This window comes from Oncorhynchus mykiss, chromosome 3 (assembly GCF_057628025.1).
Source record: "Oncorhynchus mykiss isolate SJ-2025 chromosome 3, ASM5762802v1, whole genome shotgun sequence".
NCBI classification, from domain to species: Eukaryota; Metazoa; Chordata; class Actinopteri; order Salmoniformes; family Salmonidae; genus Oncorhynchus; species Oncorhynchus mykiss.
The window spans coordinates 31,538,685-31,561,173 of record NC_143024.1 but is presented as its reverse complement, the minus strand read 5'-3'; the positions used below and the strand labels follow the sequence as shown (position 1 = coordinate 31,561,173).

Below are 22,489 nucleotides of genomic sequence, written 5' to 3'. Positions count from 1 at the left end.
AAGTTTAAAGCCGGATTTGGATACAAAAAGATTTCCCAAGCTTTAAACATCCCAAGGAGCACTGTGCAAGTGATAATATTGAAATGGAAGGAGTATCAGACCACTGCAAATCTACCAAGAAAGACCTGGCCGTCCCTCTAAACTTTCAGCTCATACAAGGAGAAGACTGATCAGAGATGCAGCCAAGAGGCCCATGATCACTCTGGATGAACTGCAGAGATCTACAGCTGAGGTGGGAGACTCTGTCCATAGGACAACAATCAGTCGAATATTGCACAAATCTGGCCTTTATGGAAGAGTGGCAAGAAGAAAGCCATTTCTTAAAGATATCCATAAAAAGTGTTGTTTAAAGTTTGCCACAAGCCACCTGGGAGACACACCAAACATGTGGAAGAAGGTGCTCTGGTCAGATGAAACCAAAATTGAACTTTTTGGCAACAATGCAAAACGTTATGTTTGGCGTAAAAGCAACACAGCTCATCACCCTGAACACACCATCCCCACTGTCAAACATGGTGGTGGCAGCATCATGGTTTGGGCCTGCTTTTCTTCAGCAGGGACAGGGAAGATGGTTCAAATTGATGGGAAGATGGATGGAGCCAAATACAGGACCATTCTGAAAGAAAACCTGATGGAGTCTGCAAAAGACCTGAGACTGGGACGGAGATTTGTCTTCCAACAAGACAATGATCCAAAACATAAAGCAAAATCTACAATGGAATGGTTCAAAAATAAACATATCCAGGTGTTAGAATGGCCAAGTCAAAGTCCAGACCTGAATCCAATCGAGAATCTGTGGAAAGAACTGAAAACTGCTGTTCACAAATGCTCTCCATCCAACCTCACTGAGCTCGAGCTGTTTTGCAAGGAGGAATGGGAAAAAATTTCAGTCTCTCGATGTGCAAAACTGATAGAGACATACCCCAAGCGACATACAGCTGTAATCGCAGCAAAAGGTGGCGCTACAAAGTATTAACTTAAGGGGGCCGAATAATTTTGCACGCCCAATTGTTAAAAAAGTTTGATATATCCAATAAATGTCGTTCCACTTCATGATTGTGTCCCACTTGTTGTTGATTCTTCACAAAAAAATACAGTTTTATATCTTTATGTTTGAAGCCTGAAATGTGGCAAAAGGTCGCAAAGTTCAAGGGGGCCGAATACTTTCGCAAGGCACTGTACATCCAGTAGATGCCATTTGATTGAGTCAGGTGGTGTTTGATAGTGTTGGACACTGCTGGAGGGGGCCTTCACCTTGGCTGTGATCTGGAAGTCTTCGTGCTCCTTCAGCAGCTCCTGTGTGTGGTGGATACTGGATCCGGTGGAGGTGTGGGTCGACAGGTAGAACTCTCCCGTGTCGTGGATCCACTCCAAAGCCTGTGGACCAATCACAACGAGACGAGGTCCAGATCACTTATCTGTCATCACACTAATGTTTTATTCCTATTCCCTAGTCTTCTGCCTTTGAGGAAGTGTGCACTTGTTCACGCCCACTCATGGACATAAAGCTAGAATCCTTAATTGAAACAATATCAAAGAGGACTCCCTGCCCCTGTTTTGCTAACCAACTAAGGGATGAGACTAGAGAAATGTAACCACTCTCAAATTCGTAGACAGAGCTATGGATGCAGGGACTGACATATAGTTTTAACCATGTTGTTAGGCTATACAGTGTTTGTTTACAATTAAGTTGTTTACAAACATTACAATAAAACAAGCTTATATTGTGGGTTCCTTACACCATTCTATACATTTTACATCTACGAGGGGATAGGAAGATGCACTCTTCACTGCTGCCTCTCCAGACCAGTGTAATGCTAACACCAGCCCACATGGGGGAGCAAACAGGCTCCAGGTATACTTCAGCCTGCTCTGCTGCACACATTCAGTCCGTCAATCAGCACTGACTAAATGAGAGGAGACGTTTTGGAGAGAATGAGGAGAGGAAAGACACTGTACTACAATAAGCCAGTGTTAAAATGTAGGGCATGTAATTATAGCTGTGGTAACACTACCGTTGTGCTGTTACCAGTCTACCTCATTCCCAATTCCTCTCCAAAAACATCACTGAATGGGAACGAAACCAGATTTGGAGGCTTTGGTTTGGTCAGCCCCTGGTCAAAACATTAGTCTAACCGGTGCTTAGTTGAGCAGTTTGCACAGGGTTCAAAAGGGTTGTATGGTATAGTATGACCGGACATATTGTTATATGTTACGTCTACTTTTATAGCTTGTGTTGACTCTGTCTGTGTGACCGTGTTGTTGTAGTCAGGAATGTTACTGTTCTGGTATAGTTCTCCTTGAGGAGCAGCACTGACCTGCTTGGCACTGCGTTCAAACACCACATACTGCTGACACTGGTCCAGTCTCCTCTTCCTCATTGTCCAGAAGTGCAGCACCCGGTTCTCTCTCTGGAGCAGCTCATTCAAGATGTCTGACAAAACCACAAGAGACACGTTATCATTTAAACCATGGCTATGTCACAAAAGGCAAGCTAGTCCTACAGTCTACTACTAAAGCACTTAAGTAGTGCACTATAGAGGGAATAGGGGGCTATTTGGGGACACATCCCATCTGTCTAAAAGAAGAGGGCACCTGAAAGGAACACCACAGTAATGAACGATCTAAGGTGTATTTGATTGGGAAGGAAAAAATAGCCACTTACTTTTGACCTGTGTTTCAGGAGCCTTGACGTGAGACAGCATCCCTGGCATGTTGACACTGTTTCTGTGCAGGTACTTCAGGAAGACGTCAGCATTTCGCCTTGCTAGTGTACAAGCCTTGAGGAAGGCCTCCTTCTGCTCCAGGTGTTTGCTGATCATGGGTGTGACATGGTCTGACTCACTGTTAGGGCCCAGTTTATCAGCTCCCCCACACCAGTCCTCCTCACGCTTATACTCCTGCTCCAGGCTCTCCAGCACACTGCACACCTACAGAGCAGCACATAGCACAGGTCAAAACTACACTACCCACAATGCACCACAGAGCCCACGCTGAGTACATGAACGCAAATACATGGCAAACTGCAGTGTAATACCATATAATACCACTTTATCTAGAGTGGTTAATATACCCTAATCTGGGCCATGTTACTGGGCTAGGGGCCAATGGGCCTCCTCTGGCGGGTTGCCATGGAAACAGTTAGCGATGTCCCACCCACCTGCTCGGAAGTCTTGTAGAAGGCTACAGATGCGTTGACCAGTTTGAGCCGGTCCTCCATTTTGAGCATGAGTTGCTGCCAGTGGTCGGCCACCTTCTCTGCACAGTCCCGGATCATGTCCATGTCGTAGTGGTTGGCTTGGAGTAGGGCCTCAGCCTTCTGCTGCACCTGCAATGCACTCTGGTGGGTTTTCTGCGGAGAGGGAGAGAGAGAGGGAGGGAGGTGATTAATAAAAGTGTTTCCAATTCATAAATATTGTTCACATTAACATCTTCAAATTTTCACCAGAACACGGAGGAATGTGATTGGAGGCTACGGCTACAGGAAAGGAGTCTGTGTTATTCACCATGTGAGTCTTCTACCTGGCTTCTGCTACCATGACTGTTAACATACCACAGCATTAGACAATATCATTACAATCCCATAATCAAATCGATCGAGTAACTGGGACTAATAATCTCCAACAGTGTTTTTTCCTCTCCTTCTACAGTGAGTAGAAACCTGCATAATCTCAGCCCTGCAGAATGTAGTCCTTTATACAGTATGGCTGCATTTAAAATGAGCCCTGCTCAGAAGAGTTCAACGGAAGTGTTCTGGGGTGAAAACAGGGGCCTGTTTCTGGTGAAAGACAGAGAAGGGGTGATTTATGTTGAATACAGGATGAAAAGAGGAGTGGGGGAGGTTTGGGTTTTTACTGAAGTGTGTAGGAGGAGGGTAGAAGGAAGGAAAAGGGGAAGAGGAGAATGAGAGAGGAGGAGAGGAGAGGAGTACGAGGGGGATGGAAATGAGGAAAATAATAAGAATTTGCTGGGTGTTTATATTTGTCCTATTTCACACATGTGTGTATTAATATGCATGTGTGAAACGGAAGTGTGTTTTTTACATATCCCACTCTCCCTGAGACGTCCTCGGAAAGTGGGGTCAAGGGTAGGGTCACGGAGAGGAGGAAAAGAGGAGGAGGAAGAGAAGGAGTGGAGAGGGATGGAGAAAAAGAGGAATACATGAGAGAGATGGAACAGAGAGTTACCTCTATGGCATGTTGGAATTGCTCGTGTTCCTTCTGTAGCTGTTCTGCCTCCTGTAGAGAGCTGGCTGTGATCAGACCTGCATTCAGCATGGACTCTCCATTACGGATCCAACCCAGCACCTGAAACACACACACACACACACGCACACACGCACACGCACAAGGAGAGAAACAGTAATGGGTCAGACTAAGATAAACAGTCACACACACAGCACCTACATTAACCGCAGACACGTTGATAATGGACATCATCATCATCATCATTATCATCACCATCACAGATAAGCACAACCTCCAGTATACAGGCCTAACCCACCATGTTGTCACCACCCTGACACACACACACACACACACACACACAAGGTTATACATCAAGCGTCAGGCAAGGTCAAGTCAGCTGTGACTGTCACGGTGAGTGAATGAGGACCCAAAAGCGAATTAACTTAACAGAGCTTCTTTAATAACCAAACATAGGTAGGTTCAGACAGACCGGCAGATTCCGACAGGACAGGACAAGGTTACAGCAAACATGACGATAGTCTGGTTCAGGCATGAAACACAACAAACAAGAATCCGACAAAGACAGGAGCAGAAACAGAGAGAGATATAGGGACCTAATCAGAGGGAAAAAGGGAACAGGTGGGAAAAGGGGTGGATGAGGTAGTTAGAGGAGACAAGGAACAGCTGGGGGAAAGCGGGGGAGAAAAGGTAACCTAATACGACCAGCAGAGGGAGACAGGGTGAAAGGAAAGGACAGAAAGACACAACATGACAATACATGACAGTGACACGTCAACCACGACCCTTTCGCCTCCCCACCTCTCCCCCTCCCACCCTCCTCTTTGTCCACACAGGGACGGCCTGCCAGAGGCCCCAGGGAGGATTCCACAATGTCTCCTCCTCCGGGCTCCGCTCTGAGTCAGCACTGCACACCTGCTGTGTATCAGACACATGCTCTGTGCTATCACTGCTGCCAAACTCCTAGCTCAGCATAGCGGCTGTGTGAGGGAAGAGGCTAAACGCTGCTCAGTGAGTAACAGACAGACAGAACTACTGCTGCTGTATTCTGCCTGGCCTGCTCTCTCAGCTTATAGCCACAAAAACACACATAGGCCTCTCTTCCCTTCCAGGACACAAGTAATCTCTCGCTCTACAACGATGACCGAATGAGGAAAATGAAATAAATTAATAAACAGAATAAGATTAACAGATGATGCTCCTGCTGGCCTAGTTTCTCTTTAACTCATTTTTGGGCTGTTGGTCATCTCTAAAGGACTGCTCTACTTTCCCAGCACACATTGCAGTGTTTCAGTCTTAGGAGAGAGTGAGAGTGAGAAAGAGAGAGAGAGAGAGAAAGAGAGAGAGAGAGAGAGAGAGAGAGAGAGAGAGAGAGAGAGAGAGAGAGAGAGAGAGAGAGAGAGAGAAAGAGAGAGAGAGAAAGAACAAAAGTAGGAGAGAGAGAGAACCCACAAGTAGAAGAGGGAGACAGAGAGAGAGAATGAAGTGTGTTTACCTGTTTGACCTCGGCCTGAAGGTGGCGTAGCTGGACACACTGTTCCAGATGCCTCCTGTGCTGCTCGGCCGCCACGTCCAGCTCCTGCTGTTTCTCATGGAGGAACTCCAGCAGGTCCTGAACACGTGTAGCCATGTCCACATCCCTGTCACACAGCAACTCTACACCTGGAGGGAGAGAGGGGGGGGAGGGGCAGAGGGGGAGACAGAGAGAAAGAGAGCGAGAGAGAAACAGAGAGGGAGACAGAGAGAAGGAGAGCGAGAAGGAAGGAGAGGGAGAGAGCTCATCAGCTACTGTAGCAAATCCTGAAAACAACACATAGAACAAGAGCCATTATGCAACCCAAGCCTAACAAAAATATTAAAAGAGAGAAGCAAGGTCTCTCTCTCTCCTCATACAAAACAATCAGTCTCGACTACATGTAAAAGATTGACAGTTAGGTAAGCATACAGACATACATCAGTAGCTCCGTATGGCCAGACAGTCAGACACACAGGATTGAATCTGCCATTAACATTATATTACTTACATTTCACTCCTGTGTTCCAGACCTGCATTGGGCTGCTGGAGTACAGAGTCTGTGTGTCATAGAAGCACTGTGTGTCTGTCTGTCTCTTTGGTGTCCAGGAGAGAACTACTCTGGGATGCATTCCCATTATGCAAAATCTCCTCTGTGTATGTCGTCATTGACGTGTGTGTGTGTGCCAATGCAGCCTGTCGTCCTGCAGCACTGCCTAGTGGTTTTACTCAGCGACATGAGTTCATAGGATTACAGTGAAATCTGCTCATCTGGCCTTGGCCTACTGCCGCTACTGTGCTGAGCTCTCCAGTGCCTGATAGCTGGGTTAAACGGCCCTCCCCAGTCCTCCCCTCTCCCTATCTTCTCACCCACAACGCTGAGCTGACCCGGCCTGGCTTACAGCTCATCTGCCCTGGCAGCAGCAGCGCTTTGGCCCATCTTATGTGTCAGTGTGTGTGAGTGTACGACAGAAAAGGTGCATGTGTGTGTGCATCCGTCCGTGTGTGTTTCTCCACTACTCACCGCTGGCCTGGACCTCTGTAACGTACTGCAGCAGCTCCTGTCCCTGGTGGATGACGTCGAAGGTCAGGTTGTTCATGGTGAGGGCCTTGTCAGCATGGTGCTGGAGCCTCTGCTCTGCCAACGTCAGGTCCTCTGTATCAAACTCACCCATCTGCTGGGACAGCTCCTCATTCCACGACTCCAGGTCTGAGATGATCTGGGAGTGTGTGAGGGAAGGACAAGGGCTAACACTTCATTTGGATAGTCCTCGATAGAGGATCTATAGATACTCAAACTATCAACTGCAACAACAAACTATCAACTGCATTAGGTATTTGTTGGTATTTGTTGTGGTATTGTTAGATATTACTTGTTAGATATTGCTGCACTGTCAGAACTAGAAGCACAAGCATTTCGCTACACTCACAATAACATCTGCTAACCATGTGTATGAGAACAATAACATTTGATTTGATTTGAACAACAAACTATCTACTGCAATGGAAGGGTAGAAATAGACATAGAAACACAATGATCACAGGGATAAGTTAGTTTGAAATAAAGGTCACTGCTAGTGACATAACACGTACAGGACAAACATATGTACAAACACACACAAATGATCATTCCAACCCTCTAGACCTGAGAGGGGTGGGAACTAAATCGGCGTCAGAATGAAAGGATTTGTAATGATATCAAAACACCAGCCAAACTGATCTTAGAGACAGTAGCTAAGTGTTTTCCCTAGAATGATACACTTCTCCCTTGGTTATAGAGGGACTACCCAGACTAGCTGGCATGACTGTAGGCAACACTGTAGATCGTCTGCCTGTGATGTTAGCACTTGTTTAAGGACCCACCCACACACACTTGCTGAAGGAGGGTGAATCATGACGCCCATCCACTCTGGCACGGTGATGGGTACTCCGTCAGTCTTTTCTCTGTGATGCCAGCTTGGGCTGGGCCTGACTGGGCTTACCTCACCTAATCCACAGCACTGCTTCACTGTTGCCCTCCATATTCATTGGAATTAAGTAAAAATCAATCAATCAATTAATGTAGTGACCAAGGACCAAGAGGTTGGATGCCGGGTGGTGATTATTTTTGTTGCCAAACCTATCCGAAATATCATGGCTGATCACAATGACTAGCTTACCATTTCAATTTGTCTTTATCTAATACAAATCCATTGTCTGTTTTACAGAATTGCTTTCCTGATGCTTCAGAGAGAGACAGGCTTGCACTCCATTCCACTCCATTCCACACATGGATCACAATCCCATTCAGCTGCTGCTCAGCCGGAGAGCTAAATGTAAAGAATGTGTCCGAGGGAAATTCAAGGCGTCCAGAGTGATGTTCGTCGAGGGGAAACTATGGAAAAGTAATACGGGTCATGAACTAAAGCGGTGGCTGGCTATCCAGCTGATGTAGTAAAAAATAAATGACTGGGAGGAAATTGAGAGGCTCATACAGCTGCCTGCATCCATTCACATGAGCAGTGATATCAAATCTCAAGGCATCTGACAATGAAGAGAAAAGGAGTCAGAAAAGGAATGGGAGAATGAGAGGGTTCTGAGTCAGGAACGGGAGAATGAGAGGGTTCTGAGTCAGGAACAGGAACGGGAGAATGAGAGGGTTCTGAGTCAGGAACGGGAGAATGAGAGGGTTCCGAGTCAGGAACGGGAGAATGAGAGGGTTCCGAGGTAGGAATGGGAGAATGAGAGGGTTCCAAGTCAGGAATGGGAAAATGCTAAATTCCAAACCGCAGTACTGCGAATCAAATAATTATTGATTCTCTCCACTGTGCCATTTCCTTTCCTCCGGATGGCCCTCTGCACGCTCTGTTCTGCTCCTCAGATACTGTAGTGTATTATCTAGTACTGTACTGTATTATCTAGTATTGTACTGTACGCTCTAATACTGTACTGTACTGAACTGTATTATCTAGTACTGTACTGTACTGTATTGTCTAGTACTGTACTGTACTGAACTGTATTATCTAGTACTGTACTATACTGTATTATCTAGTAATATACTGTACTGTGCTGTATTATCTAGTACTGTACTGTACTATATTATCTAGTATTGTACTGTACGATCTACTACTGTACTGTACTGTATTATCTAGTACTGTACTGTATTATCTAGGACTGTACTGTATTATCTAGTACTGTACTGTACTGTCCTCTGGAGGAGAACATGTGAATGAAGAGGTGGAGGGGAGGGTTTCATGTGGTAAGGGCTATAGGTCTAGCTCTAACTCACTGAGCGTATGGCTGCTTCATGGAAGGGCTACAGGGGGCTTAGTAGTTACACTCTCACTGTTTATGTACAAGTCAGAGACTATAATAAGGTAGTAATTAACCAGAAACTCCTTTCAGCTATGATCCATATCCATCGCTGATCACTGTTTAAGATCTTAACCTGGAGATAATGTAACAGCAAAGCAAGCCTTTATCATCTAGCCTAAGTGATCTGATGACTGGATCAACATAGTATGATAATAGTTTTTAACATAAACAAACATAGACCTGTGGAGATATAGGATGTGGATTGTTGGCTTCTCATGATTATCATCATGCAATAGTAGTTCCTTGGCAGAAGTATTTTCTGTCTATCTTTGAGATGGTTTGTGATTGAAACGTGACAGAGCTCTATAGTAAGCGACCTGAACGGTCATACTTGTCGATCAAACAAATATGCTTGTAAGTTCATAATCCAAGAAGCTGTAATACTGAGATCTACACCGCCTCAGTCAATAACAGAACAGTTCTTCTTTTGCTTGTACAATATAAGAGAGTCATGGCTGCTACCACAGACAGGTACAAACACCATTCATTATACAGCACTTCTGAGGTTGAGAACGGCCCATTCTTTGCACAAGGCAAACAGCCAACAAAGGTCTGATGAAACTCCAGTAAAACACCGCTTTAAGATTTGAGAAAGAAGTCTAACAAAAGGTCATGTCAGCATTGTAATGTACAGGTAATATTTGCTCTGTGGACACAAAGTATTCAGCAAGCTTCCACTAACAACCATATAAACACATGTACATACAACATCAAAAGACATCTATGCTTCCAACATTATTTCTCCTCAATTCTGCTCAAAAACTAGTGATGGGGAAATTCGATAGAGTTATATATCGGTGTATTATTTTTGACAATATATTGTATCGTGTCGTTTTGACAATATCATTTTTGTCCTAGTTGGCTGTACCTGCACCAAATCTCCAGTATTTTCCTCCAAACCTTGTTCTCCATCTTATTTTTTTTAAATTGGAAGCCAATTTGTTTTCAGCTCCTTTATTTCCATGACTGATCAACACTTGTTTTCTCATGTCTCTCTCTTGTCTCACTACAGCAGACATATGGTGAGAAATATGTTCAGAACAATGATTTGATCTAAAATCACAGTATTGAATTGCAATACATATAGAATCGTGAGAATCGCAATACATATCGTATCGGCATCTAAGTATCGCGATAATAAGTATCGTGATAATATTGTATCTTGAGTTCCCTAGCCCTATCAAAAACCCTTCTCAAAATATTACGATCCAGTCTAGAGTGCTACAACTCCAAAAATCCCAAACTCACTAATCGCTCTTGAAAATGTCTTGCTGACTGTTCTGTAGGAGTCATATTCACTTAACTCATAAGCACATAACAGAAGGCTGAATGACAGCGAGGCAAAGATCCCAGGCATAAATATCACAAGCCTTTAGTCCTTCTAACATCTTTTCTTCACCTGCCACTCTCCTCTTCTCTAACATTCCCTCCTTCCCAGGCGCCAGGAGCCACTTACCGGGCCGGGCTGCTCTCACAAAGAAGAGTAGAAACCCCTCTCTGGGTCTAAGTACACACACCATCTTTCCCTCCTCCTGGCTCATGGAGAGGAGACTGGCTCCGTGAGGACAGGAATCCTGCTCTGGGACTGACTGGGACACTGCGTGCCATGCCTCTGCCTCACCTCAAACCTGAACCTGAACCAGCATGTTGCTGCCGAACCCCTCAGTGGGAGCCAAGAAGGAACAGCGTCCCGGGGGTGTGAAGAGGAGGAGTAGAGGGAAAACAACCTCTCCCTCCCTCTCTCCTGTGTCATATTGACTGACTGACTGACATACCGCTCCGTCCCTCCCACAGATCACAGCTAATGTGAAGGCTTTACTGTGCTGCACCTCTGAGGTGAAGATACTGTACCAGTCTGGCTGTGGTCTCTTACCACACAGACTAGTGTGACTGCTGCACTACTATTGTGACATTACACCTCAGTGTGAGATGTGCTGCATGTGCAGACAGGGAAGGGGCAGTGTGTTCCAAACACGGTTCGATAATTCATTCACTGACTGTAGGTTTCCACTTGGGAGAGACATGTGAGACATCTTTATGATAAAATGAATAGAATGTGCCGAAAACTAAAAACGTCCTCCTCCTCTGTCCAATGACCCTGTTATTGCAACACAACACCAACAATTCAGGTATGTGTGTGTGTGTGTGTGTGTGTGAGGGGAAACAAGGCACGCACATACCTGAAGTGTTGGTGTTGTGTTGAAATAACAGGGTCATTGGATAGAGGAGGAGGACGTTTCGTTTTCGGCACAGTAAGTAGACTACAGTGCAGTTTGACATTACAACAAATCACATAACATTGCATTCCTATTCATTTTATCATAAAGATATCTCACATGTCTCTCCCAAGTGGAAACCTACAGTCAGTGAATGAAATATCGAACCGTGCTTGGCACACACTGCCCCTTGCCTGTCTGCACATGCAGCCCATCTCACACTGAGGTGTTATGTCACAATAGTAGTGCAGCAGTCACACTAGTCACACACACACACACACACACACACACACACACACACACACACACACACACACACACACACACACACACACACACACACACACACAGCCTTAAATGAGTCATTACCTCGGTATAATAACTTTCCAGAAAGGGGAATGATTACTCCATGAATATCAGTGGTCCAGGCTTAATAATGTCAAAGGCTGCTGTAGCTAATGCTTAATTTATTTACTTAATATTTTATTTTATTTAACCTTTATTTAACCAGGAAAAGCCCATTGAGACCCAGTCTCCTTTTCAAGGGAGACCTGGCCAAGAAGGCAGCAACAATCAATACATTACAGAATGAAAACATACAACAACACAATGCAACAACATGATCCAGCCTAAGAGAAGCATTTACACTCCTCTGTCACAAAGTCTACCATCAATATTTTACATTCATTCAGTGGCACTAACATATCTAGATGAAGCATGGATTGTAGATTAGTCCATGTGTCTATTGCACAAGAAGAGAAGGCAGTCTTGCCTAATACTGTGAATGTCCTGGGGACTTTAAGTTGCAACCACCCAGCAGACCAGGTATGGTAACTGCTGGTGGTGTTGGAGACTACAGAGGTAAAGAGGGAGTTGACCCAAAAGGGCTTTGTAGATGAACACATACAAATGTATCTTTCTGCGCATACAAAGTCAGGTCCAACCCACCATTTGGTACAATGTGCAATGGTGGGGGAGTGACTTGGTATTTGTAATAAAGCGCAAGGATGCATGATAAAACAGAGTCCGGTCTCTGTAAGACGGAGGAGGTTGCATGATAAACAGAGTCCGGTCTCTGTAAGACGGAGGTGGTTGCATGATTAACATAGTCCAGTCTCTGTAAGATGGAGGAGGTTGCATGATAAACAGAGTCCAGTCTCTGTAAGACGGAGGAGGTTGCATGATAAACAGAGTCCAGTCTCTGTAAGACGGAGGAGGTTGCATGATAAACAGAGTCCGGTCTCTGTAAGACGGAGGAGGTTGCATGATAAACAGAGTCCGGTCTCTGTAAGACGGAGGATGTTGCATGATAAACAGAGTCCAGTCTCTGTAATGTGGAGGAGGTTGCATGATAAACAGAGTCCAGTTTCTGTAAGACGGAGGAGGTTGCATGATAAACAGAGTCCGGTCTCTGTAAGACGGAGGAGGTTGCATGATAAACAGAGTCCGGTCTCTGTAAGACGGAGGAGGTTGCATGATAAACAGAGTCCAGTCTCTGTAATGTGGAGGAGGTTGCATGATAAACAGAGTCCAGTTTCTGTAAGACGGAGGAGGTTGCATGATAAACAGTCCGGTCTCTGTAAGACGGAGGAGGTTGCATGATAAACAGAGTCCAGTCTCTGTAAGACGGAGGAGGTTGCATGATAAACAGAGTCCAGTCTCTGTAAGACGGAGGAGGCTGCATGATAAACAGAGTCCGGTCTCTGTAAGACGGAGGAGGTTGCATGATAAACAGAGTCCAGTCTCTGTAAGACGGAGGATGTTGCATGATAAACAGAGTCCGGTCTCTGTAATGTGGAGGAGGTTGCATGCATATACAACAAGTCATCATTTTTTTTTATTTTACTAGGCAAGTCAGTTAAGAACAATGAACAGTTAAGAACAATGATGGCCTAGGAACAGTGGGTTAACTGCCTGTTCAGGGGTAGAACGACAGATTTGTACCTTGTCAGCTCGGGGATTTGAACTTGCAACCTTTCGGTTACTAGTCCAACTCTCTAACCACTAGGCTACCCTGCCGCCCCATAATCAATTACAGAGAGAAAAGTGGCCTGAACAAGCTTCTTTCTAGCCATAAGCGGGAAGCAAGTCTTATTACGAAAATAAAAACCCAATTTCAATTTAAGCTTTGTCACAAGATTATCCACATGAACTTTAAAAGGCAACTTGTCATCCAACCAAATACCTAGGTATTTCTGGGATGTGAATCAATATCATTAATCAACTACTGTACTGCTTCAGTCCTTTGATGGTGTAACAGGAAAGAAAGAGATTAGAATAACAGCAGAAGCAGAAATACTCGTTGGAGTCTCTCAGCAGGGACTGAAGACCTTACACTATCAGATAAAACTACTACAGAAACACTAACTGTGAAACATTCAATCTCTGGAAAAGACACCGGTCAGATACAGTGAGGGAAAAAAGTATTTGATCCCCTGCTGATTTTGTACGTTTGCCCACTGACAAAGAAATGATCAGTCTATACTTTTAATGGTAGGTGTATTTGAACAGTGAGATACAGAATAACAACAAAAAAATCCAGAAAAACTCATGTTAAAAATGTTATAAATTGATTCGCATTTTAATGAGGGAAATAAGTATTTGACCCCCTCTCAATCAGAAAGATTTCTGGCTCCCAGGTGTATTTTATACAGGTAATGAGCTGAGATTAAGTGCACACTCTTAAAGGGAGTGCTCCTAATCTCAGTTTGTTACCTGTATGAAAGACACCTGTCCACAGAAGCAATCAATCAATCAGATTCCAAACTCTCCACCATGGCCAAGACCAAAGAGCTCTCCAAGGATGTCACAAGGTGACAACAGTTGGTGCGATTATTCGCAAATGGAAGAAAAACAAAAGAACTGTCAATCTCCCTCGGCCTTGGGCCTGCAGTGCCCGCAAGGTCCCCCTGCTCAAGAAAGCACATATACATGCCCGTCTGAAGTTTGCCAATGAACATCTCAATTGATTCAGAGGACAACTGGGAGAAAGTGTTGTGGTCAGATGACACCAAAATGGAGCTCTTTGGCATCAACTCAACTCGCCGTGTTTGGAGGAGGAGGAATGCTGCCTATGACCCCAAGAATACCATCCCCACCGTCAAACATGGAGGTGGAAACATTATGCTTTGGGGGTGTTTTTCTGCTAAGGGGACAGGACAACTTCACCGCATCAAAGGGATGATGGACGGGGCCAGGTACCATCAAATCTTGGGTGAGAACCTCCTTCCCTCATCCAGGGCATTGAAAATGGGTCGTGGATAGGTATTCCAGCATGACAATGACCCAAAACACACGGCCAAGGCAACAAAGGAGTGGCTCAAGAAGAAGCACATTAAGGTCCTGGAGTGGCCTAGCCAGTCTCCAGACCTTAATCTCGTAGAAAATCTGTGGAGGGAGCTGAATGTTCGAGTTGCCAAATGTCAGCCTCAAAACCTTAATGACTTGGAGAAGATCTGCAAAGAAGAATGGGACAAAATCCCTCCTGAGATGTGTGCAAACCTGGTGGCCAACTACAAGAAACGTCTGACCTCTGTGATTGCCGAAAAGGGTTTTTCCACCAAGTACTAAGTCATGTTTTGCAGAGGGGGTCAAATACTTATTTCCCTCATTAAAATGCAAATCAATTTATAACATTTTTGACATGCGTTTCTCTGGATTTTTTGTTGTTGTTATTCTGTCTCTCACTGTTCAAATTATAGACTGATCAGTTCTTTGTCAGTGGGCAAACGTACAAAATCAGCAGGGGATCAAATACTTTTCGGCATACTGTATGGGCAATAGAGGACATGATAGATTGGTTGATTGATAGATTGATCGATCTGAACTTTATGGACATGGGGGCCACTCACGTCGATGGCGTCCCTCTCGAAGATGCGTAGCTGCAGGAAAAGTTCCAGTTTGATCTTCCTCTCCTGAAACAGGTCTTCCATCTGAGCCTGGGCCTCGTCCAGCTGCTGTAGGACACTCTGGATGTGGGCCATGGAGCTGTTGTGGGGAGTCTTGTTACTGGAGATAGCAGAGTCCCTGTGTGGAGGCCAGAGTCAGAGGTTAGATAGGTCAACAAATACATTAAATACACTCGTTTCAATGTCATGAATTACATGTAACACTGTAGGTGGTGGAACAGCTAGCAGAGTTTAATTATGTGTTAGATGGCATTATCTTAGAGGCTTCAAATGCACCTCTCTTAACGGTAGGGTAAATACAACCTACGGGGACAGGAATACTGCTCTAAAATGATGAACAGTTCCATATATAACACAAAACCACCTTTATTACTTGGTAAATTAGCTCAGATCTACAAAAGTAGAGGGGGTAGCATATTTCTATGGCGGGTAGGGCCTAGAAGGGATTGATTTAGGATGGAGGATGAGTGCGCTGTGAGCTACCTGAGCTGCTGGATGAGGTCCTCTCCCTCCTTGATGACGTTGACAGTGGCCTGCAGCGTAGTCTTTTGCTGCTGGCCAAAGCGTTTGATCAGGTCTTGCACCGCCTCCACAGACTCAGCATACACATCGTCCAGCATCTCCTTCTGCAGCTCCTCCAACCACGTCCACAGCTGCATGGGCACACAGTGACAGACAGCACAGGCGGCCAATCAGAAATACAGTAAGAGGTCTGCCGGCCAATCACACGAGAGCAACTTGTTACGCTACAAACACACTAGAAAGGTAAAGGAGCTGACTGCTATCACACAGAGAGCCAGGTAAAGAAGGACAAAGCAGAGGAGAGAGGGAGAGAAAGAGGAGTGAAGGAGGGAGCTGCATTGAGTCATTGTGGCAGGATTAACCATCTGGTTATATTGGCAGGGTGGGCCAAACTAAAGCACCCGCACCAGCAGGTAGGACCCTCCCTGCCCAACTACTACCCACTGCTTTTTTTCCATGCATCCCAAATGGCACTCTATTCCTTATATAGTGCATTACTTTTGACCAGCTCCCGTAGGGCCCTTTTCAAAATTCAAAGTGTGCTATGTAGGGAATAGGATGCCATTTGAGACCCAAAATGTGTTATGTTCCAGTTCATACAGCTCTATTTTTCCATATTAACACACAAAGACAGGCAAACACAACACAGGCTAAAAACAGAGGAGGAAAGTTGGAACCGGGCCTAATCCAACCACCTCTATACAACAGATGGGTATTATTACACCATATGGAGACATAAAAGAAATGATGAATTCATATGAATATCAGGCCACCACCAACCACTGTGTGAGTCATGCACTGTAAAGATGATATCAATGTCAGCACACAGAGTAAAGTACAGCGCACTGGCACAGAACCTTAACAGAAAGGTTAATGCTGTTCATTAATGCCTAAACAAATGACATTGATTGAAACAACACAGACTGCAAGTTAACGTTCTCATGAAAGCTTCATGTTGTTTTTAGGAGACTACAGTGAAGCACCGCCTCTATAGGTAAAACTGCCACCTCTCTCTCAGCCACAACATTGAACAATGGGAAGAAACACTCATTCCAAAGGTCTGCCTTCTTACAAGTGAAACCTTTCAAACACAACACACACGTAATCTTCACCACATATAAAGGCATGACAAATTACAGCTTTGAATAGAAGGTATTTCCAGAAACAGAACAGCTTCTTAAATTGTGGCAATAGCTAGAGGCTCTAGTCTAGTGGAAGAGAGTAGAGGGGGAGGGAGGCACTGTGTTTAGGCTGTTATAGATGTGTGTTACGCTCAGGACAATACGCCTATGTGTCAGTGTCACTTTGGGCAGCCCATCCACTGTCACAGCACACACACACACATCATTGTGATGATGATGACAGAGAAGCTGGTGTTTGGAGGATATATTGGCAGGGGTGTTGTTAGAGTGCCGGCAAACCGTGCCAATATATCCTCCAAACACCGGCTTCGGGGGCATTATCACTTTTATATTACGGGTTACCAACATATTCAAATAATGATTTACATATTTTAATTAAAAATGTTATTTTGATGAATTTATTCATACTATTTCATCCTTCCACAAGATATAGTCCCGACACAAATCTAGGGTTGCTACCCAAGCTGGCTGGTCGTTTGTTCTATCAGTTCGGATGGCAGAGACGCGACCTAGTCATTAAGTCTTTTTGTTCTGTATCCATGGACGCGACCCAGTTGTTTGTTCTAAACGTTCCATTGCCATACTGGCTGAAAACATTCTTATCCTTTGCTTGCTAGCTAGCCAATAACGGCTAATTTATAGTCACATCAAACAGTGCAGCCAGAATGACAACAAAGTAGCTGGATTTGCATTTGTTTAAGCTGTTTTCTAGTGACATGTATTTGGAGGCATCCATAACAATGAGCTAATGATGCGCAATTTCACCTGGCATAGAAAATGTGCTCTCTCGTCAGGACACTGTTGTTCTGAGGAGCTAGCCAACAACACAACTAACACAATCTCTTCAAACTGAAGCTAGAAAGACAGCAAACTAGCAGCACTTCATTTCGTTTGACCTGGTTTCTATTGATATTTCTTTGTATATATCCATAAAATGTATGCTGATTCTTGATTTCGACTGGCTGAAAAAGCTCCCTGCCTGTCTGTCTCATCCTGACTCTCAACTCCCTACCCATTCATTACTATGTGAGAGCTGGAGATCGAATTTGAATATTGAAACAATGTTGCAAATGTTGGAGAGGAAAACAGAAAGATTTATACAAATCTCCTCTGTTGAAAACTAAATGCTTGTCTAAAAGAAATGTGAGATAATGTCTAGATGCTTTTTATAAATTGCTCGGCTGGGCTGATGAGACAGTGGATTGCGCATGCAGATGGAACAGAGTAAATATGCATTTTAACGTCATAGATTTAGCCGGTGCTAATTTATGGAATAGACACAGGCTGGAATGCGGTTTTAACAGCATTCAGGATTAGACCCAGCCATTGTATAAATACAACATAATGCACGCACACACGCACACACACTCACACTTCTACTCTTCAGTGTGTGGGTGGTGTGTTATGTGGCAGTACTGATGTAATAAATTCTTCATGCCACTAAACTCCTGTATCAAACCTCTTATTACCTTGGCTGGCTGTCATCTCTTTCACAACACTAGCTGGGCTGGGGAGAGGGGGAGGTTGAACTCCTTTAAAGGTTGAACTTAAACTTTCCTCAGGGTGAGCAGTGGAGAACCCTCTCACAGCCCTACCATGAGAACATCTACACCAGATGTCATTACCACCTCTAGAGGGGTATCAATATTACAACAGCTAGCTGGCAGGTCTCAATACAAACAACTTTCTTTAATAGTTAAAAGGGTTTAAAGTCGTTTCACACTCAGATTCATGCAATTTAGTAGACTCTGAGCCATAGCCCTGACTAGAGACATACTGTAGATCAAATACAACAATAACTTTCATTAGTACTGTTTTTCAACAGGTACAGATCTACTGTATAAGCCTATAATGTAACCCAGACTCGTACCTCTTTAACGTGAGTATGGAAGGCCACAGACATGTCCAGGAGGACCTTACGTTGCTCCACGCGACGTACAAAGTCCTGGATGCGGTCCTCTAGCTGATGGGCTGCCTGGTAGATCTCCTCTGGATCACATTCTCCTGTCTGGGCCAGCTGCTCTGCTGCCTCCAGCAGCTTGTCAGCGTTAGTATAGGTGTTCTGGACAGGGGGACATTAGAAGAGACATTATGCGGACTGCCACATTACAGGTAATTATATGAACATATCGGCTAATAACATATAAATGAGTAAGTTCACAAAATATAATACTATTTTTCTCTGTGTGTGTGTGTGTGTGTGTGTCCCAGCTCACCTGGGCCACCTCCTCAAAGTCCTCGTGTCTCTTCTGCAAGGCCCGAGCTCTGTGTAGGGACTTCCCCACTCCGGTATGCTTACTGAGGAAGGCTTCACCATGGTTCTCTATCCAGTCCAGCACCTGCACACACACACCCACAGGGGCGAGAGAGTGAGAGACTGAAATACACCGGTACAGAGAGGGTTTGCCAGAGCCGTGTCTAATAAAGGCTGTTATTAGGACACTAGAGTGATGTAGCACATGCTCGATGACAACATCTCTGCACAGTGATAGGCCTTTGGATAGTCGCTACTTGGAATCAGATATGTTGAGCGTTTGATTGAGCCTGCCGGGCTAGATTGGAATCAATTAAATAGGCTAGTCCCAAAAGTACAAACCCAGCACTCCATGCAGGCTCAATTAAATGCTTGAAACATTTGCAAGAAAACAGATACTAGTTGAACCCAGGTGTAGTGACTACTAGCCTATGAACAGGGATGTTATTGATATGTACTGTATGAGCTGATATGATGTGCTGCGCCACAAGGGGGAGCTTTGGGACTTAAACTGTGTCTGGGACAGCTCTATAGACAGCACTGTTCTGTCTAAGGCTACTGCCATAACATAATGCCTTCCCAGTTCAGACCCACCCTCTACCCTCTGCTCTGCATCACTGTGCCAAGTCTGGGCCTGCATCTCAAACGGTCCCCCATTCCTAGTCCATACGTTTTGGTCAAATGTAGTGCACTATATACGGAATAGGGTGTCATTTGGGACACAACCTGGCACTTTTAATAAGGAAACATGGATGAAGAAATCCATAATCCACTACAGACCAACGTGTCAGCCTTTCTATGGACTGTGATAATATATCTCAGTTAATAACGGCCTTATTATTTATTGAACAGATGGGTGGCCAGTTGCCTCATCTCACTATTATTGCTGAATAGAAGAATAAACAGGATTTTGATTCAGGTTTTTCAAGGTCTCTCCTCTTAGAGCGCATCATTCTATGGGACATATGGAACACGCAACACATTACATGGCAGTACATTGGATTACCATGGCAACTAGTACGTATCAGGAGAGAGAGAAAGAGAGAGAGAGCAGGAGAGAGAGCGAGAGATACAGAGAGAGAGATACAGAGAATAACGAGCATGTCCACAGGGCACAGAGAAGTAGAAACCAGCTCAGTCCTAATCACAAGGGTCTGTCAGCAACTCACACAGATAAGTTTTCACTCAGAAAGCCCAGGAGCCACTGAAAATGCTTTGAAGAAAGTGGAGACAGCTAAATGTACTCTGCAAAATTACAACACGGTTCTCTTTGGTATTGAACATGCATGAAAATCAGGTTTTAGATTAATAAAACACTGTACAATAAGTATAGTGATCTCTGACAATGATGGTAAAGTATCTGTGTATTATGTATTCTGTGTGTTTGTTTGTGTTTGAGTGTATGTTTGTGTCACTGTGTGTGTGAGGTGTGAGTGTGTGTGTGTGCCTGCGTCTTCCGAAGCGTGTGTACCTGCTGGACGTCCTGTTGGAAGACACAGAGCTGCAGGCGCTGGTGCAGCCGGACCTTGCGGTGTTGCCAGATGTTTTCCAGTTGTCTCTGGTGGTGTAGCACCTCGTGGATGATGTCCAGTACGTGGTGCACCGCCTTGGAGTAGTTGGCCGAGGCCGTAAGCGAATCAGCACTACCCGGGGTCAGGGGCCGCTGCAGCTTGTCCAATAGGGACTTCCCGTCTTGGCTCACCTGGGAGAGGAAAGGAGAAGATAGGAGAGATCCCAGGTGAGGTGGGGAAAAGGTTGACAATGAACTTTGAAAACACAAATGAATCTGAATTAAACAGGATTTCTTTAGTGCATGTTGCAGATGCTATTTATTTTACTTTAAAGCACGACGACACAGAAAGTGCTTATCACTGACTAATCTCTTCAGTACATGAGCACTGGGCACCAGAATATGTAGTGACTGCAGGCCCCATAGTACCTCAGAGTAGGCAGTGGTGATGTGCTCATAGAGTCCTGTGTGATGGTGGATGGTGTCCTCCAAGTCCTGTAGCTCAGAGGGCAGGTCTCCTTCTCCACACGCCTTACACCACGGCTCCACGTTACCCATGTACTGGAGGACACACACACACACACATGATCACACATTATAATGATAATCAGAAGGGGGTGTGTGCATGGTGGTGTGTGGTACAGAAATTAAAGAGATCAAAACCAATAGCAGGTTAAAGGTATATTATGTTAATTCTAAACGGCACATTAGTTCCACTACTTGAACACTTTTCTATTTTAGAAGGGTTAAATAACGTCATGACTACCTAAATGTACCACAGCATTTGTATGTGCAATCATCCAACCACGGTGACTAGTGCACACAAAAACACTCTTGTTCTAAAATACTCAAACGTGTACATATCAAAAACAGGCAATGAAAAAGACTTATACTTGTCCTCGTGTCTGTCTCTGTCATTCTAACCCTCCCTCTCTGTCTCTGTCTGTCTGCCTCCCTTTCTGTCTGTTTAGTAAATCAGTAAATTACACATTCATGGCAGGGGATGAAAGCAACACATTGCCTTGCAGGCAGCCCTAGCTAACATTATTATTAGCTCTGCATCATCCCAGCAGCGTACTACAATGCCATTAAGAGATAGGACCTATTTTCATCTGTTCCTGTGGGAGCTGGCCAGGGAGAGGAGGAGAGGAAAGTACAACAGAAACTAGAGGCACTTCAGGAGAATAATGATACAAAACAAGTGATTATTCTACAAATGGAGGGATGAAGAGAGCGGAGATAAAAGACAAAGGCATCATCTCATTTCATTTTTTCAGTGCGTCTCTCTCTCTTTGTGTTTCTCCTCAATCATCCCCCTTTTGTCTCCAGACTGACAGAGAGGTTTCAGTTTACCACAGCTTCACTAGAACCATGGTAAACAAACACAGACACACACAGCACTGAAACTTAGCTTCACATGCCAACCGCAAACAACCAAACAGTAGAGATGACACCTCCACTTGAATCAGTTTGTTGGAAAACTTATGACAACAACTAAGTCCATATATAACATGGGCCTCTACCAAAGCAGGGTAATATTCAATCCATGGAGTAGCTTCAAATCCTTGGGGATAGTAGGGTACACAAACCTGTAGTCTATAACAATACCGCCCACCCTGCTACTCTGGACATCTGGTTTCAACCTGATCTCATGCACTACAATAGAGGTGAAGAGAGAAGAAGGCAGAGAGGTTACGGAGAGAGGGAGGAGGAGAAAGACAGACAGACAGACAGGAAGAAAAGACAGAGAGAGGAGGGGGAGTAAAATGAGGCAGAGAGAGGAAAATAACAAGAGTGTGGGTCTCTGTAGGAGCACAGCGCTGGAACAGGTAGTAGAGTGTTTTGGTCCTTTTCTGTTCAATCTG

The 22,489-nt window shown here is 44.6% G+C and overlaps 1 protein-coding gene across 8 annotated transcripts in view; it reads right to left on the bottom strand.

The window, feature by feature from the left end:
- LOC110512678 (triple functional domain protein) overlaps positions 1–22,489 on the bottom strand; it is a 138,432-nt gene that overhangs the window by 41,719 nt on the left and 74,224 nt on the right. For 7 of the 8 annotated variants that reach the window (XR_016493650.1, XR_016493644.1, XM_036971423.2 and 4 more), the window contains 13 exons: positions 21,054–21,185; positions 20,586–20,816; positions 19,077–19,199; positions 18,731–18,922; positions 15,680–15,849; positions 15,140–15,314; positions 6,743–6,938; positions 5,701–5,867; positions 4,188–4,307; positions 3,161–3,352; positions 2,666–2,930; positions 2,319–2,434; positions 1,255–1,377 (listed from right to left, as the gene is read on the bottom strand). Coding sequence is in view for 6 of the 8 variants with exons in the window: in XM_036971423.2 (XP_036827318.2) it covers positions 1,255–1,377; positions 2,319–2,434; positions 2,666–2,930; positions 3,161–3,352; positions 4,188–4,307; positions 5,701–5,867; positions 6,743–6,938; positions 15,140–15,314; positions 15,680–15,849; positions 18,731–18,922; positions 19,077–19,199; positions 20,586–20,816; positions 21,054–21,185 (2,202 nt within the window). In the remaining 2 variants the exon portion in view is untranslated. Of the gene's footprint in view, positions 1–1,254; positions 1,378–2,318; positions 2,435–2,665; positions 2,931–3,160; positions 3,353–4,187; positions 4,308–5,700; positions 5,868–6,742; positions 6,939–10,528; positions 10,669–15,139; positions 15,315–15,679; positions 15,850–18,730; positions 18,923–19,076; positions 19,200–20,585; positions 20,817–21,053; positions 21,186–22,489 lie in introns of those variants that run through there. The other variant, XM_090228207.1, reaches the window with a different exon arrangement.